We start from the raw sequence: 17464 nt of genomic DNA, 5'->3' as shown, positions 1-17464 counted from the left end.
AGGAGACCAGGTGGGCAGGCACTGCCCGCTCTGAGGTGAGAAGCTCTGAACTTGCTGGGCAATACAGGCGGGGTTTCTATCTCCTTGGGTGCTCTAGCCACAGCCCAAAGCTGCAGGGAGAGAAGCCAGGGGAGAGCAGTGCTGGCCCTAGATTCTTCCTATGCCATGCCAGTTCCTAGCTGGTCGTGAGGCATCATGTCCTCTCCGGTCAGCTCAAGCTACAGCTCTCCTCTCATGGAGAGAGTCCTGTGGACACCACTGTCCCCCCCGCTGCACTCCACCCTCTGCCCTCTCACACACTGAGTTTAGCACCCTCAGACTCAAACTCATAAAGGACCCAGGAGTTATTCCTGCCAGCTCCCTAAGATTCCTGCCGATGCCCTCAACACACCTGTCTCTCCAGGAGGCAGCCCTCGAGGGCAGCCAGGGGCAGGGGAAAGAATATGGAGCCAGCTTCTAGTTCTAGATGCTGCAGGTTCCAGACCCTTGACTGAAGGACATGGTTCTAGTCCAGGCTGCATTATCATCTTGCTATGTGATACTCATAACAAGAAATTGCTCACCCCTGACAGGGCACCCCGAGTTCCTGCCCTGTTCTCAGAGGTTGGGCAGGTGACACCAATGCGTGAAGCAGGCAGGGTGTGGCTCATAATGCAGACTCACTCTGTTTGCATAATAAAGAGTAGGAATATCGTTCACGTCCACAAGGAAAGATGCTCACTCTCATTTTGGAAACACAAGATACCAAGAAACAAAAAAATAACAACCCCCCCCACAAAACCAGGAAGCACCCTTTTGCTAGAGATGAAAGAAAAAAAGGCAATGCACAGACAGCTGTAACCAAAGGTCACTGTCACTTGGTCTTGAATGGAGTGGACTGCACTGAACCAGAGGGATCATGCCCGGTTTGGAAGCAAGGAAGCAGCCCTGACTTAGGGTCAGGTCAGGTGAGGAAGGAACTCAGTGTCGTAGACCTTCCAATTTCTAAGGAGAGCTGGAAAACCAGATTTTTACGTGAACTTTCCTGATTTTAAAATTTTCTTTGCACTTAAAACAAACAAAGGGTGTGGGCCAAACCACCCTGTCTGAATACAAACGCGGTCCTTGGTCTGCCAGTTTGTGATGTCTGGGTGAGCTGCAGACCTCCTGCCTCATGATACAGCCACAGGGGAGGAGGCGCTCGGACAGGCAGGAGCCAGGGTTCTGTCCTCTGATGCGATGCCCAGAACAGGGGGTCTAGGTGGAGCCTGGGCTGCACCCACATGGGGCAGGCCTACAGGGTCAGCTATACCAAGGCGCTGGGTGGGTTGGGTGCCAGAGCCCCAGCAAGGTTTGAGGAGGGATGACCCTCAGCCTGCTCCTCCCTCTAGTCTAGCAGAGAGGATTGGCTTCAAGAGAAAGCAGAAATGGATTGGTAGACACTCATTTCTACTGGATCTCTTTCTCCTTGTGTGACTGGAAAGGAGACAAAATCTGTGGTGGTGAAGGCATCACAGTGAAGACATAGGCCATGTGCCAAGGACCTCGCTTTCCAGCACAGAGGTCTGTAAGGGGTTGAACTATGTCCCCTCCTACGCCACCCCAAACACATATCCTGAAGGGCTGACCCCCAGTATCTCACAATGTGACCTTATTTTGAGGTAGGGCATAGATCTGATTGGTTGAAATGAGGTCCTTAGAGTGGGCCCTAATCCAATGTGACTTATATCCCTATGAAAAGGTAAAATTTGAAGACAGACACACACTCAGGGGGAACACCAAGTGAAGACGAAGGCAGAGATGCAGGTGAAGCATCTACAAGCCAAGAAACACCAAAGCTTGCCAGCAAACCACCAGGAGCCAGGGAGAGGCCTGGAACCCACTCTCCCTCACAGCCCTCAGAGGGAACTCACCCTATGGACACCTTGATGGGGACTTCAGCCTCCAGAACAGACAGCAAATCTCTGTCACCCACGCCACCCGGTCTGTGGGACTTTGCAACCCTAGCAAACTAGCAGCAGGCCTCCTGGAGTGTCCTTTGGGACGGAGACAGGGCCGCGGTGGGAGAAGGCATTCAAGGGGCAGAGACAAGCCCTGGGAGAGGCCTCCGGGGCTCATGCCAAGGAGTCGGGCGCGTCCCCTGCTGAGACCGCAGAAGCCAGGGTCTTGTCAGCACGCAGGCCTGGTACGAGATGGCTGGCAGCCTGCACAGAGCCCCGGGGGGGGGGGGGGGGGGGCAGGCTCCAGGCCGCTGTCTGCTGTGGCCACGGGGCTGGCCTCCGTCCCCTTCCTCGGGGCCTCCAAGTCGCTCCTCAGTTTCCCCTGCAGCTTTCCGGGGGCACCTGGGGCCTGTGCTTGCCCCCCCAGCCCCGCTGACACCCCTTGGGGTGGCTGGCACCTCCCGGCCCTCACGGCGAGTCTCCCCGAGCGGCAGGCAGGAGGAATTCCGCAGATGGGGGAAACAGAGGCACAGAGGGGCCGAGGCAGTGCCAGGGTTGCTGGGACGAAGCGGTGCCCCGGGTTCTTGGCGCCCCTCCTCCGCCCGCGGGGAGCACTCCCGGGATGCTCGGGGCCCAGCCCTCCTCCAGGGCGCGGACCCTGGGGTCCCCAGAGAGGGTTTGCTCAGAGGGTGCGGGTGCAGGACGGGGAGAGAAGAGAAAAGAACAACAGAGCCTGCCCTCCGCGCCACAAACAAACACGCCGACCGGAGGCGTGAAAGGAAGCAGTGTGCGCGGGCGGGGCGCGGGGGCGGGGGCGGCAAGAGGGGCATAAAGGAATGTTGTTCGGGAAAGCCGGGGCTGGACCGGCCGCACAGATGGCCTTTTATCCCGCAGCCTGGGGGTGGCCTGAAAACCCTCTCTGCAGTGAGATGCTGCCCAGGCCCTGTGTCCAGCTGCCCCCAGCAGCTAGAGGCCCAAAGGGAGGTGTATGGCGCTGAGAACACTAGGAGGCACCGAACAGACAGAACAACGACAAAAATGCACCTGCCTCACACCGGCGACTTTTTATGGATTCCAACCTACCGGTTAAAACAACTCCCTCTCTCTGTGCCAGGACATGGAATGTTCTTGAACCTAAGTTCAGGGAGGTTGGCTGGCTTGTCTGCAGCGGTATGGCTAGTTCTAGAACACAAGACTGTTGGCCTCTGAGCCTGTGTCTTCTCGTCCCCTGGTTTAACCGAATTCCAAACCCACTACTGGCCAAATCGCCACCACGAGTCGTAGAACAGGTGTCTCCCAGTGAGTGACAGCCTCTGCTCCCTGTTTTATGCTCATTGAACGCTACGTTTATACTTGTCGCTGTAAGGTGCTTTAGCCCCAGGAGACGACGTCCTTGAAGAACAACCGCAGGGTAAGTTGCCCTTCCGGGTGGTCAGTGCCTCTCTGATAGAGCTCCGGATATCACTTAATACACAATCTGGTGTGGTCAAGGGCAAGAAGGAGCTATTTGTGAACAGCACTGGGATGCCAGCTTCCTGGACTAGAGTCACCAGATTAGGATCCCATGATCCTAGAGAGAAATCCCTTTCAACTCGGGGCCATAGCTCTGACCAATGCTGCCCCATAGAATTTTCTGTAATAATGGAAATGTTCTAGATCTGTTGTCCGATAGAGAGGCTATTAGCCCCATATGTCTACTGAGCACTTGAAATGTGACTCATGGAACTGAAGTACTGAATTTTGATTAATTTAAAATTCATAGGCCCATGTGGTAAATGGTTACCATATTGGATAGCATGGCGCTGGACTCATATATTCAACTACTATTTGAAAATCTCTGAGTATTTCCTTGGCATTTCAAACCTAATGTGGTCCATTTCAAACCAATAGACTCTGATTACCTCACCCCAAACCTGGGTCTCCACCCCAGTATTCATCATTTCCATATATTGAACCACCCAGTTGCTCAAGTCACCGTGGCATCATCCTCAATTCTTTCCCTTACTCCCAGCAGTTAATCCATCAGCAAGTTATAGTGGTTCCACCTCTAAAACATTTCCAATTCCTATCCACTTCCTTCTGTCTCAACGGCGGCTCAGTCCAGGCAACATCCCTCTGTCAACGACAGTGATGTCCTCTTAGCTCCCTTCCTGCCTCCACTCTTGAACTCCTTCAGTCCACCCTCCACATGGCCACCAGAACAAAATAGTAAAATACAGACCAACTTTGTCAGTCTTCCACTTAAAATCTTCCAGCCCAGTGTTCTCAGAATAAAATCTAAATCCCCGAGGACCATGAGCTCTACAGAGACAAGACTCCTGCTTCCCTCCCCCGCTTCACCCCACACCACATTCCCTCTCACCTGCAATGCTCTATCTAGCAGCATAAGAGCCTCCTTTTGGGGGTGCTTGGGTGGCTTAGTCGGTTAAGCGTCCAGTGCTTGATTTTGGCTCAGGTCATGATCTCAGGGTCGTGAGACTGAGCCCTGTGTCAGGTTCCACACTCAGCACAGAGTCTGCTTGAGATTCTCTCTTTCCCTCTGCCCCTCCCCCTGCTCTCACTCTTTCTCTCTCTCCCTCCTTCTAAAATAAATATATATATTTTAAAGAACCTCCTTTTGGATTCCTAATGTCATCAAGTCCTATCATACTCCAGTATCTTTACATTTGCTGTTCCCTCTGCATAGAATTTTTTTTTACCCAGTTCTCCTTTGTGATGACTCCTTTTCATCCATCAAATATCAGCTCTTCAGAGAAGACACCTCAGACTACTCTTATCAGAAGTTATAGCTGTCACTCTGTTGCAGCCTCTTTCTAAAATATATCATCTATTCTGTTGTATAATACATCTATAGACTATTATATATACACACATATAAAAACATATATATAAAATATTCTGTTGTAACTCTTATCAACCACCTATAATTGTCCTATTTGTCCCCCTCCCTCCACACAGGTAAGCCCCATGAGGGAAGCTACAAGTTGTCTTTTTATCCCCAGCACTGAGCTCAGTGTGAGCATGAGGAGATGTCTACTATATTTGTGCTTGAATAGAGGAAGAAGCAGTGGTAGGGAAAGGTGGCCCTGTATGCTCCTGGGACCACTTGGAGCCTTTGCCAGCCTCATCTTTGGAGACTGTCTATCCCTGACTGGGGTGAGTTCCCTGGTCCAGTTCTGCCCTTGTCCAGGTAAAGATGGAATGAGGACAGCAGGTCAGAACAGACCCCATAGGCCCTAGCTGAGGGGAGGGGCAATACTGAGAGATGGGAATATCTATCTCCTTGGGGGAGGGAGGAGGGAAGGGTGTGGCTTTGCTCAAGAGGGTCTGAGCACAGAGCAACTTAGGTTCTGAAAACATCCATCTCTCACCGCTCAACAGGAATCTACCTTTTCCTAGCAAAAGCTGGGGCTGAGGGGACTTATAATCATCTTGATTCAGTTTAATCTACATGTTCTGTCTTTCAGGTCTCACATGATCTCGCCGTAGCCACATAAATCCTATAGTGATGCAGGGAATAAGAGAACCAAAGCTGGGAGAGTTTAAATGACACATACAGCGTCATCAGCCAATGAGACACACAACTCTTAGGCACAGATCTTGGGCTGCAGACCCCAGGCCCCTCCTCTTTCTGGATGGGTGGAAGGGAAGGTGGCCTGTTTGTACAACTGCTCTGCGCCAAGCCCCACGCTAGGAGCTTGGGGATACTGATTCTTCAGTAATCCTGAGAGATCTGCCCATGGAGCAACTTTTATGCCTCCTGTTGTCCATCCCATTCCCTCTGCCCTTAGCCTTCTAGGACAGTGGGCTGCAAACTTTACCGTGCTTCTGAGCCATACAGCATGCTTGTTAAAAATATAGATTTCTAGGGTCTTGCCTCCAGAGAGTTTTTTTTTTTTTAAAGATTTATTTATTTATTTGAGGAGGGCAGAGGTAGAGAGAGACAAAAATCTCAAACAGGCTCCCTGTTGAGTACAGAGCCTGATGCAGGGCTCCATCTCACAACGCTTCGATCATGACCTGAGCCAAAATGAAGAGTCAACTGAGCTACCCACGCACCCCACTCCCAGAGATTCTAATTTTATAGATTTGGAGAGTCTCCCAGGGGAAAAATATATAAAATACACACACTCATAAATATATATTATAACATATTATGCTAATTAATTGTCCATCCCAGGACCCTAGGATCATGACCTGAGCCGAAGGCAGACTCCTAACCAACTGAGCCACCCAGGTACCCCTAAAATCACTAATTTTAAGCATATGGTTTGATAAGTTTTGACAATTATATGCCTTCTTGTAGCCAATGTCCAAATCAAGATGTAGAACATTTCCATCATCCCAGAAAGACCAGAAATGTATTTTTAAGAAGCTCCTTATTTGATTTTGATGAAGGAAGGTAGGAGGATAAGTATCCAGTTCTCTTGGCCAGAGGGACAAGAAGTGTGAGATTTATAGTGCTCTACAAGAAAGACACCAGGTTCTCTGTTAGCAAACACAGCTGCTTCACTGCTCCTCTAGCCTCAACCATAGGCTGTGGACACAATGCAGGGAGGGTACACAGGACCATCCCTGCCCAGAGTTGTGGCTTCAAGGCTGCTTCCAGGCATTCCCTCCACACACCTCCCCACTCCTGCATTCCCCGCTGAAATTGTTACCATTCCATGACCGCTTAGACACCCACTTTGTATGCCCCCCTCCCTTCCTGTCTTGGTGACTGGGGCCTGTCGCCTGCGTGGGCTTCCTTGAGCTGCTTCCTCCCTGCTCTGGCCACACAATCTCAGTGTCCAGGGCATGTTAGGCAACCCCAGCCCCTGAAAGTCACACTGTTTCCCCAAGGCCAGCAACATGGCTCAGAAATGATGTTCAGCCCCGCCCTGCCCTTTGCATTCTCTAGTGGAGCAGGTGGGAGCAGAATCTCAGCTGGAATGGAACAGAAAGAAGGGAAAACCAAAAAAACCTAAAGGCTAAAACCTAATAGAAAATGAGTGATTTCATTGGTACAGAATAAAGTCCCCAAATGGACCAAAATATTTCTAATATCGATGTGTGATAAAGGTATTTTTTAAACCAGTGGGAAATGTGATTATTCAATAAATCTATGAGGATAACCAACTGGTCATTCAGAAAAATATAAACCTAAAATAATCTCTATTTTGTTCCTAAACCAAAAAGACTTCAGGTAGATAAATTTAAGAAAAAATAACAAAAACATAAAGCATAACATTATTAGCAAGATACTTAATATCTTAAGATTTTATTTATCTGTTTTAGAGAGAGAGAGAACACCTGTGCAAACATGTGTGAGTGGGAAGAGGATCAGAGGGAGAGGGAGAGAGAGAGAATCTTAAGCAGACGCCCTGCTGAGTGCACAGCCCTACATGGGGTTTGATCCCACAACCCTGAGATCATGACCTGAGCCAAAATCAAGAGTCAGATGCTTAACCGACTGAGCCACCCAGGCGCCCTGATCCTAAAATATTTTTTATGTATAAAATCTTAAATTGGAAGTGGTCTTTCTAAGAATGATAAAACCATGTTTTACAACATGGACATTTTAAAGGTTCAGATAGAGAAAAAACATTAAACAAGTCAAAAGACAAATGAAAACTGAAGGACAAATAGTAATAGGTATGATGGAAAATGGGCTAATACTCTTTATATATAAGTAGTGATTATAAATCAGTAAGAAAAAGACCCACCTTGGTTTAAGCACAGGCCTAAGATTTGTCCCTATGTGTGTGCAGTGGAAATACTGGGTACCTGGAGACCTGTCACATTCCAGGATCTCTCAGAACTACAGGCTTCTCATGTATGAAATGGGAGAACTGATGTCTGCCCCACCTATTTTAAGGGTTCAAATACAAATCTATGAGAAATAGCTAGAGAAATGTAAATCGCTATACGAACTTGGATGTGTTACTATTAGTTCTAGAGGAATCATTATTATCCAAGTGTTCTTTATCGGAGTCCCTAAAGATTCAAGTTGCAAAGAACAGCAAAAATCACCGTAATGTGCAACTATTCACAAGCCAACCCAGCATTTATGAGCTTAGCTCCTGCTCAAACATTGACCACTGCCTCCCCCAACTCTCTGTAGTCTGTCTAGGCAAAGTGATGGTTGGGGTTGCTGTCATCTGACAACATACAACGTAACAAAATGCAAACTCCAGGCAAAGTGAAATTGAAAAATCAATGCTAATAATACAAAAAATTTCTTGAAGTCCGTGAAATTGATAGGAAACTGTTTTACTCACAATTCCATTGCAAAATAAAGATCTGGCAAAGTCAGGCTGTTTAACACTGAAACACAGGCAACCAGCAAAGGACGGGGCTCTTAAAAAAAATGAATAACCTGTTTATCAAAGGATCAAGAGAGATCCCCAGCTCTTAAATATTCTTGCAAAAAGACTCTTTATGATCATGCTGTGGAAAGCCAATGTGAAGTTTGGAATGTCACACTGTGCTTTCACACAGTTTTGTCAGAAAAACCATACATGTGCACAAAGCCCACACTACTTGATTTGTTATTTGCTCAATTTGAGAACCTGAATGCGATTGCAATCTCAATTTTGTTGTCAGGTTAAAATAAACTAGAACAATTTTTGGTTACGTTTTTCTTTTAATTTCCTTTTTTTTTTTTTTTTTTTTTTTAAGTAATCTCTACACCCAACATGGGACTCAGTCATGACCCTCAGATCAAGAGTTGCATGCTCTACCAACTGAGCTAGCCAGGCGCCCCTTCATTTTCATTATGAAAGATATTAAGTTCCCCTCTCCGAAATCCCTGTCCCATTTTCTATGAAATTTAGTCTTCATTTAAAGCAGATTCGTTTTAGGTGCCTGGGTGGCTCAGTCAGTTGAGCATCGCCTTTAGCTCAGTTCATGATCCTGGGGTCCTGAGATCAAGTCCCTCATTGGGCTCCCTGCTTAGCAAGGAGTCTGCTTCTCTGTCTGCTCTTCCCCCCCCTGCTTGTGATCTCTCTCTCTCTCTCTCACACACACCTCTGTCTCTCAAAAAAAAAAAATAAAAATCTTTAAAAAGAAATAAAGTAGATTCATTTCAAGTGAATTTTTTTCCTGGGAGTCAAAAACTTTCCTACTTAGGTCCAAGGATAAGAAAAAGCAACCACTAAATCAGGTTAGTCTGGCCTTGTGCCTGGCTTCCGGGGAGTGGTGTACAGGATCACGGAAACTGTCTCTATTCATTCCAGTGTAGTTGTTCCTTATTTCTCCATGGCAGCCAGTCTCAAAGTGTGGCCTTGAATTGACTTAAAAGAATTTGAGGCCGTCTTTCATCCCTGTGGATAAATGATGCCCATTTCATAGACTTTTGTTATTAAAGAAGACTAAGGACTAGATCTTAGTGACTAAGTGGGTTACTATGGAACATAAACATTTGGAACTTATAAAACCAAAGCTATTACTAGAGATCCACCTTCCAGTGGGAAATCTGAGCTAAGCACTGTTGGGAAGGTTCTACAGGGCACTGAAGAAGGTAGAGAACTAGAACTCTACTTCTTTTAAATTCTATTCCTTTTTTTTTTTAAGATTTTATTTATTTATTCAAGATAGACACAGAGAGAGAGAGGGAGGCAGAGACGCAGGCAGAGGGAGAAGCAGGCTCCATGCAGGGAGCCCGACGCAGGACTCAATCCTGGGACTCCAGGATCGCGCCCTGGGCCAAAGGCAGGTGCTAAACCGCTGAGCCACCCAGGGATCCCCAATTCTATTCCCTTTAAAGAAGAAATTAAGACTACTTCACGTAGGTAATTATCAACCAAGTTTGTTGTAGATCTCATGGTTTACTCTATGTGTGTAGTCAACAGAATTTCTGGCTGTTAGTTTTCTTATGACAGGACTTTACAACATATTCATATGCATCAGAGTTCCCCAAATTTGTTTATCTGGTACCGCTATTTAAATACCTTGCAATATACTATCAAGGCAGGAATACAAAATATTTGGAGAATTGTGCTTCACCATAAAAAATCTTGAGTATGAAGTTTATATATCATATCATCCTAGACAAGCAGCAATTAGAGAAGATTGAGACCCACTGTTCTGAAACCATATGCATTGGAGAAATTTGCATGAAAAGACCCAGGAAAGAGTAAATAGAACTGGAAATCCAGACATCTTGGGTCCTGCCTGTGCATGTCATGCAGACACTTGGAACCATGTGGGTCCAGTCACAGCCCTGACAGCAATGAGGGCTTTCGACTGGCATTTTCCATCACTAACTTCACATTACCCCTGTAGGGGACTCATGGGCATGTGTAGCCTACATGGAAGACATTGGTCAACTCTCTGGCTGAGAATAACTGAGGGCAAAGGAAGAAATAGAGACCCAATTGATAGCTTCCATCCTTTTCACCAAATTCCCAGCTCTTTTAGCCAACAAAGAACTGGCAAGAGATTTTTTTTTTTACTTTGTAATTCTTGAAGAATCTAGTATGTGCTAAGATTACCACTTTCCTTCTCAATTATGCACAGGTCTTGGTTTTCCAAGCAGCTCACTCTTCATTTATTCAAACACTGATCATGTTGGCATACGGCACTGTGCTAGTGCGTCCTAGAGGAACCCAGATGAAATCAGATGATTCCAGTCATCAGAGAGTTTATAGTTTAGTTGAGAAGATAAGATACGTCGTGAAAACACAGTAAATATGGAAGAGCAATATGAACTCTGTAATGTAGGTATAGGCAAAGGGCAGGAAGCTCTGTGAAAGAAGTAACATTGGAGCTGGACCCAGAGCAGGTGGCAGTGGGGGGCCCTGAGGTTAGGAATACTGCTGTGATATAATAAAATTCTCTTTAGAAAAGGTCTCAGGGAGAGTCCTCTCCAGGAGACTGCTGCAAGAATGAGCTTAGGGGGGCGCTGGCCAAAGTAGAGCAGAAGTGGGGAGATATCCTGGAAGGAAGACTAAGGAAGCTCATGAGGATCAGTGTGTGGTCTGTGCAAACTGTCCTCTCTGTACCCCAGTTATTCTCCATTTTTTCCTTTCTGTAGCTCATGGCCTCTCTAGTTCAGAGCAGACAGTGGAGACAGTTGCTATCAAGAGTAAGGAAGGGGTGCCTGGGTCGGTTAAGCATCTGCCTTAGGCTCAGATCATGATTCCAGGGTCCTGGGATCGAACACCATGTGGGGCTCCCTGCTCAGCGGGCAGCGGGGAGTCTGCTTCTCCTTCTCCCTCTGCTCCTCCACCTCTCCCACTCTTGCTCCCTCTCTCTCAAATAAATAAATAAATAAATAAATATTTTATTTAAAAAAAGAGTAAGGAAAACACAGATAATCTCCTAGACATAGTATTGAGTGGAAGAAGCCATCTAGCAGAGTACCCATAGTATGGTTCCATTTAAACTTTGCAAAATTCTCTGTGAAATGAGAAGCAAGAGAAACTAGCAAAGGAGACTGAGAACTAACTAGGGCTATAGGTGGTGAGGTAGGTGGAGTCATGCACCCACCTGCCCCCAAGTCTATGTCCCCAGGCCTGGAACCCGTGAATATGTTACATTACATGGCAAAAGCAACTTTGCAGATGTGATTAAGTTTAGGACCTTGGGATGGGGAGATTACACTGGATTAACCTGGTGGGCTTAGTGTAATCACAAGGGTCCTTAGGAGTGAAATATGAAGGCGGGAGAGTCAGAGAAGAAGGCAGCAAGGGTTGGAGAGACGCAATTGCTGCCTGGGGGCCATGAGCCAAGTATACCAGCAACTTCTAAAAGCTGGAAAAGGAGGTGCCTGGCTGGCTCTGTCGGTTAGGCATCCAACTCTTGAGTTCAGCTCAGGTCTTGATCTGAGGGCTGCAAGTTCAAGCCCCATGTTGGACTCCACGCTGGGGGTGGAGCCTATTTAAAAAAATAAATCAAAACCATAGTTTAAAATAAATTAATAAGGGCACCTGGGTGGCACTGTTGGTTGAGCGTCTGTCTTTGGCTCAGGTCATGATCCTGGGGTCCTGGGATCGAGCCTCACAACAGGCTCCCTGCTCAGCAGGGAGTCTGCTTCTCCCTCTCCCTCTGTCTGCTGCTCCCCCTGCTTGTGCTCTCTGGCTCTATCTCTCTGTCAAATACATAAATAAATAAAATTTATTTATTTATTATTTACCTTAAAAATCAAGTAAATAAATGCTGAAAAAGGCAAGAAAATGGATTTTTCCAAATGCTGACTCACTTCTGACTTCTGAACTCTAGAACTATAACAGAATACATCTGTGTTGCTTTAAGCCACTGAGTTTATGGTGATTTGTTATATCAGCCACAGAAAACTAATGCAGGTGGAAAACTAAAGGACGTGGTATCCGGAAGCCAAGTGAAGAAAGTGTATCAAGGAAGGGGAGTGGGGATTGCATCTAGAGCTACTGCCAGAGGAGGTGAGGTAAGGTGTGAACTGGTGACTGCGTTCAGTGAGGCAAAGGTCCCGATGACCTTGGTAAGGGTAGCTTCAGCGGTGGGGTGGGACCTCTGAGTCCTCCTCCACCTAGATGCTCTACTCCATCGAATTACTCAAGTCCTGAAGCTCTGCACGGCCAGACCCCCCAAAGGCTGGCAAAGCCCCCCGTGGTAGTAGAGGGGGACTTCTCAGCCACTCAGAGATGGATGCACCTTGTAGGATTAGGACACAGCACCCAGAACATCAGAGTTATCCCAACAGCAGTGGCTGGGGAGTTGGGGTTTGCCTTCCTCCAGGGTCTTCTCAATTGGAGGGCTTCTCTCCAGAGGCAGGGCCAGATGTTTGCAGGTGGGAGGACCTCCCGAGGCCTGCACGTGTGAGATGGGGGAAGGACGAGCCACCCTTTCACAGTTATTAGCCTCTTGGTGGCGGGTTTGGAGTGAGGGGAGGATTCTGGTTGGACTATGATAAAAGCTGTAGCTCTCTTATTAGACAAATGTACAACCAGGTATATTTTACACACAATTTCATCTCATTCACCAATCCCAGAAAACGATCCACAGAACACCAGGTTTAAGAAGCTCTGCTTTTTTTTTTTTTTTTAAAAAAAAAAAAGAAGCTCTGCTTTGTATGTTTTCCAAAGTATGATATTTACTCCACTGATGGTACCCAAGATGATCCTAGGGGATACAAGGGATGAGCAATTATCTTAATAGCTCTCCATCTGTTTTAAAGTGCATGTAAAACTTGTGATTGCACCGGTATTATTGGCTACGGTGTAAAAAGTGAGTCTACTTAATGATAAATATTAAGTATGTTCAAGTGGTATACCAATTCAGAAAAAAAACTCGACAGTGATTCATGGATGACCCAAGTCTGGGAAACACAGACTTGGTCCTCCCACAGACCTTGGGAGGATTTGAACCTAAAGTTCTTTCCTTTCTTATTTATTCCTTTTAAATGCCAGTTGCTGCGCAGGCTGCCTGGGTGGCTCAGTCGGGTTAAGCGTCCAACTCTTGGCTTCAGCTTGGGTAGTGATCTCGGAGTTGTGAGATCGCACCCCACGTTGGGCTCTGCGCTCAGTGGAAAGTCTGCTTGGGATTCTCTCCCTTTGCCCATCTCCCTGCCCACATGCCTTCTCTCTCTCTTTCTCCCTCTCTAAAATAGATAAACAAATAAAATCTTAAATAAATAAATGATGGTTGCAGCTCAATAAATGGGCCTCACACCCCACTAACAACATGAGCTACAGTTGGAAGAACACTGCTCTTACCTGAGCTTGGAGTGAGGAGTTTGCTTGCCCCCCCACCTCCCCCTCAAGGGTCAGGATAAGAAGAAGGCTTAACTTCTCTGCTCAGCCATAGCTCTCTCACTCGCTCTAGGCGTGCAGCTCAGCTTCCTCAAGTCCAAGACCACAGCCACAGCAGACCTTGTTTCATCCTGACAGTATGTTGGCTCAAACGAGTTTGACTTGTTTTGTGTTTGTGTGTGCCTTTGTGTGAGTGTGAATGTGCGTGCAAGAGTACCTAGGAGTGTGTGAGGGGGTGTGACAAATTGGGGAACAGGGGAAACCAAAGGCACCAGGGCTTCTCCCTGGAAATTTCACAGCAGAGCTCTAGGACGCCCCCCTCCAAGGACTACACTGGGGAAGGAGGACTCCTAGAAGGAGTACTACTCAGAAATGAACTCCAGGGGTGCCTGGATGACTCCTTTGGTTAATCATCTGCCTTTGGGTGGTCAGGTCATGATCCCAGGGTCCTGGGATGGAGCTCCACATTGGGCTCCCTGCTCAGCAGGAGAGGCTGCTTCTCCCTCGGCCTCTGCCCCTCCCTGCCCTGCTCATGCTCTCTCTCTCTCAAATAAATAAAATCTTAAAAAACAAAGAAAGAAAGGAATTCCAAACAAATAGAGCTGGTTCCGACATTTCCCTTTCCCGTCACCCCTCCTGGTCTTTTCATTATAGGAGCTGGGCTCTAAGCTCTGCAGATGTCAACATCTCTGATCTAGCAGGAAGAGAGAAGGGAGGTGAAGAAAGCAATATAAAGGTTGCTGGAAGGGCTTAGCCAGAAAGGAGGACAGAAATGTCTCCGGTCAGGCTGTAAGGAGAGGACTTCTCTCTGTACAGGATATCCCATTCCAGATTTCTCCTCTGGCTACCTTTCTCCCTCAATTTAAAGACAACGCTATACTAGTTTCCAGAAGAGAAATCTGTAGACAGAAGCTGACAGGCAACTGTAGTATTGGGTAAGTATGGCTACTGGTCAAGTTTGAGCCATGGTGTAGTAAATGCGTTGCTGGTTTTTAGTTTTTCCCCCACATCCTCAGATTGGGGCCCAGATATAAGGATGCCTGCAACATGGCCACATGGGGACTCTTGGGGTAACAGGTGAGTGTAGGGGTAGGAAGCAAATATGGTCTCCATATTCTCTGAGTCCTCCCTGAGGGTCAGGTAAGGCAAAGCCAAGCAAAGCCAAAGCAAACCATAATGTGGGGTGGTGAGCAGAGCTGGGAGGTGGAGCCATCTAGGGCAGCTGGCCTGGGGTGATCCTCGCTATCTGGGGAGAGAAGCCACACCCTAAGGCTCCTGTTTATAGTACGCAGCTACAATGTAGGATGGTTCCCATTAGCCATCACAAGCCTGGAAATCTCTAGTCATCTGGTCCCAACGTCTCGTTTCCTGCACTCAGCTGTAGTTATATCTAAAGCTAAACCTCTGCACCTTCAGCATGACCTGAAACCAAACACCAACTTCCAAGATTAGTTGTGCTCCCACTGCAGAATGCTGAGCCCTGGCATTTTACCTATGAAATCTCCCAGTTTCAAAACCCTCTTCACTCCTTGGTCTCAGCCACCTTCACCTCTTGCCCAGGCTATGCGGTAGCCTCCTGCATGGTCTCCTCACACCCAGCTGGCTCCCTCCATTCCTTCTTGGCACTGAAGCCAGGGTGTTCTTCCAAAGATGCAAATCTGACCACAACACACCCCTGTTCAAATCCCTTCCCTGGGTTCCTGTCGTTCTTAGACTCAAGTACCAAATCCTGCCCATAGCCTAGGAGGCCCTGCATGATGTAGCCCTGGCTGATTTCTGGCCTCCTTCCCCTTTGGTTTTATTTCTGTCCCTTAACTGCCAAGTCCTTACCCTTCAGAGCCTTCTTCACACATGCTGTTCCCTCTGTCTGGAACGCTCATCCTGTCGCTCTTCACCAGGCTAACCCTCTAGTCATCATTTAGCTCTATGTGCATATGTCACTTTCTCAAGAAAGCTCTCCTTGAACTCCTCACCTCCAAATCCACATTCTGATAGTATCAGGTAATTAATTACTGTGACATTAGAATGTTTCCTCATTACCCTGTTAGCTCCATGAAGACTGTATTGGTTGGCACCTAGCTCGGTGCTGACAATCATTAAAGGACAAAGGGAGTGAGTGAATAAATGATTGAAGTATTAGACAAGATGGTCCTGTGGGGAGCCACCAGGAACAGTGAGAGGCAAGTCCTTTTATCCAAAGTCTAAAAACACTTGTTGGGGCCACCCTGAAAACAGGAAACAACTGTTGGCTTAATGCCCAAGTATGATGATCCCACTATCATCAGTTCCACAGTCAAACCTGGGGAAGGAGTCAGTTTGCCTCTGGCTCAGCCTGCCTGGAGCCCTGTGGACAGGGGCAATCTCCCACATCCACAGATCTTGTGATGGACACAGCATCCAGTTTGGAGTCAGATACATTTGGCTTTTCCACTAACTAGCTCTTTGACTGGACGAACTGCAGAGCCTCCCTGAGCCTCAGTTTCCACATCCTAAAATGGGGATAACAGAACGTACCCCAGGATCGGTGGGAGGCTTACATAGCATCATGAGGCTGCCCTGCCCAGCAACATGCAGTTCACAGTGCTAATCCTCGCGCCCCCCAAACACCAGCTTACCCCTGTCACTTTGCTCTTTTGGATACTTATGCCAGCATGCAAGACAAGAAATACAGGGAGGTCGGAGGCATGGGAGGACAGAGTCCATCAGAGACACTGCCCCAACCTCTCCACCTACCCAGGGAAGTCCTAGTGCAGACTCGGACAGCACTAGGAAATCCAAACTGGCTGAGAAGGGTGACTGATCTGTGACTTTCGGGAGCAGCAGCAGGAGGGGAGGGCAGCTGAGGTTGGACGCTCTTATCCAACAGAAACGAAGAATAGCTGCAAAGAGCAAGAGGCTGATAAGGGAACAGGAAGGAAAGACTGAGAGTGTGAGGGGCTCGTAAAAGGCGATCCAAAGAGTCAGATGGCAGAGGCTGCAGAAGCAACAAGTGGGAAGGAGGGAGTAACTGGGGAGGTGTAGAAGTAGCAGATAGAAGAGGCTCAGGTCGGGAGAAACGCTGGAGAGGAAGGCCAAGTCCGGGGGGGCGGGAGGCGGGCAGTGACCTGTTACCTGGAGAGAGGGAGAAGTGAAGGTGAGAGTGCAGGCTGTCACCTTGGGCCCTCCTAGAGGGCAGGTGTACTGGGCTTGGGGTGAGTGGGGGGGGGGGGGGCGGCGGGCAGTGTGGGGGGGCGGTGACCCCGGCCCGGACCTACCTGAGGGTCTCCTTGCAGGTCGCCCACGTAGTACTGCTCGAGCCAGAGGCGCGCGTTGGCCGAGTGCCGGTGCGGCGGCCCGTCCAGGTCGGCGCTCACATCCTGGCCGGCCCGGGCCCGCAGCAGCTGCTCGCCCCCCGGGTGGTGCCGCAAGAAGCCGGTGAGGTCGTAGAGGCGGGCCCCGCAGCGGACCCAGCAGGCGCCGGCCGCCAGGCGCCGCTGGACCTCGGCCGGGGAGAAGGAGACCGCGGGGGGCGGCGCGGGGGCCATGGCGGGAACCGGAGCTCGCAGCTGGAAGCCCGGACTCCTGCTCCGAGGCCGCGCGGCTCTCCTCTGACATCCCCCGAGCCCCGGCCGCCGTGACGGGCCGGCCGCCACCGCACCTGCTCATTTGCATGCCGCGCTCCCATTGGCCGCTCGGCCGGACGCGGCCCGAGCCCGGAGGCTCCCTCTTCCTCATTGGCCGAGGGGAAGCCCGGGCCACCGAGCCGGGCGGGCCACCCGCTGCGGGCCGCCGGCCAGGTGTCCCTAGGCAGGTAGAGGGCGCGCCCGCCAGGTGTGTCCCGTCGCAAGAGGAGAG

At 48.7% G+C, this 17464-nt stretch overlaps 1 protein-coding gene across 2 annotated transcripts in view; it reads right to left on the bottom strand.

The window, feature by feature from the left end:
• FA2H (fatty acid 2-hydroxylase) overlaps positions 1-17219 on the bottom strand; it is a 76029-nt gene extending 58810 nt beyond the window's left edge. Inside the window, exon 1 of one of the 2 annotated variants that reach the window (XM_038538332.1) lies at positions 16885-17219. In XM_038538332.1, coding sequence (XP_038394260.1) covers positions 16885-17154 — 270 coding nt within the window. In that variant the 5' untranslated portion in view covers positions 17155-17219. The remainder of the gene's footprint in view (positions 1-16884) is intronic. The other variant, XM_038538331.1, reaches the window with a different exon arrangement.
• Positions 17220-17464: the final 245 nt, after the last annotated feature.

Source organism: Canis lupus, chromosome 5 (genome assembly GCF_011100685.1).
Source record: "Canis lupus familiaris isolate Mischka breed German Shepherd chromosome 5, alternate assembly UU_Cfam_GSD_1.0, whole genome shotgun sequence".
NCBI classification, from domain to species: Eukaryota; Metazoa; Chordata; class Mammalia; order Carnivora; family Canidae; genus Canis; species Canis lupus.
Note: the sequence above shows the minus strand (reverse complement) of the source record. Positions and strands in the feature narration are given on the sequence as shown.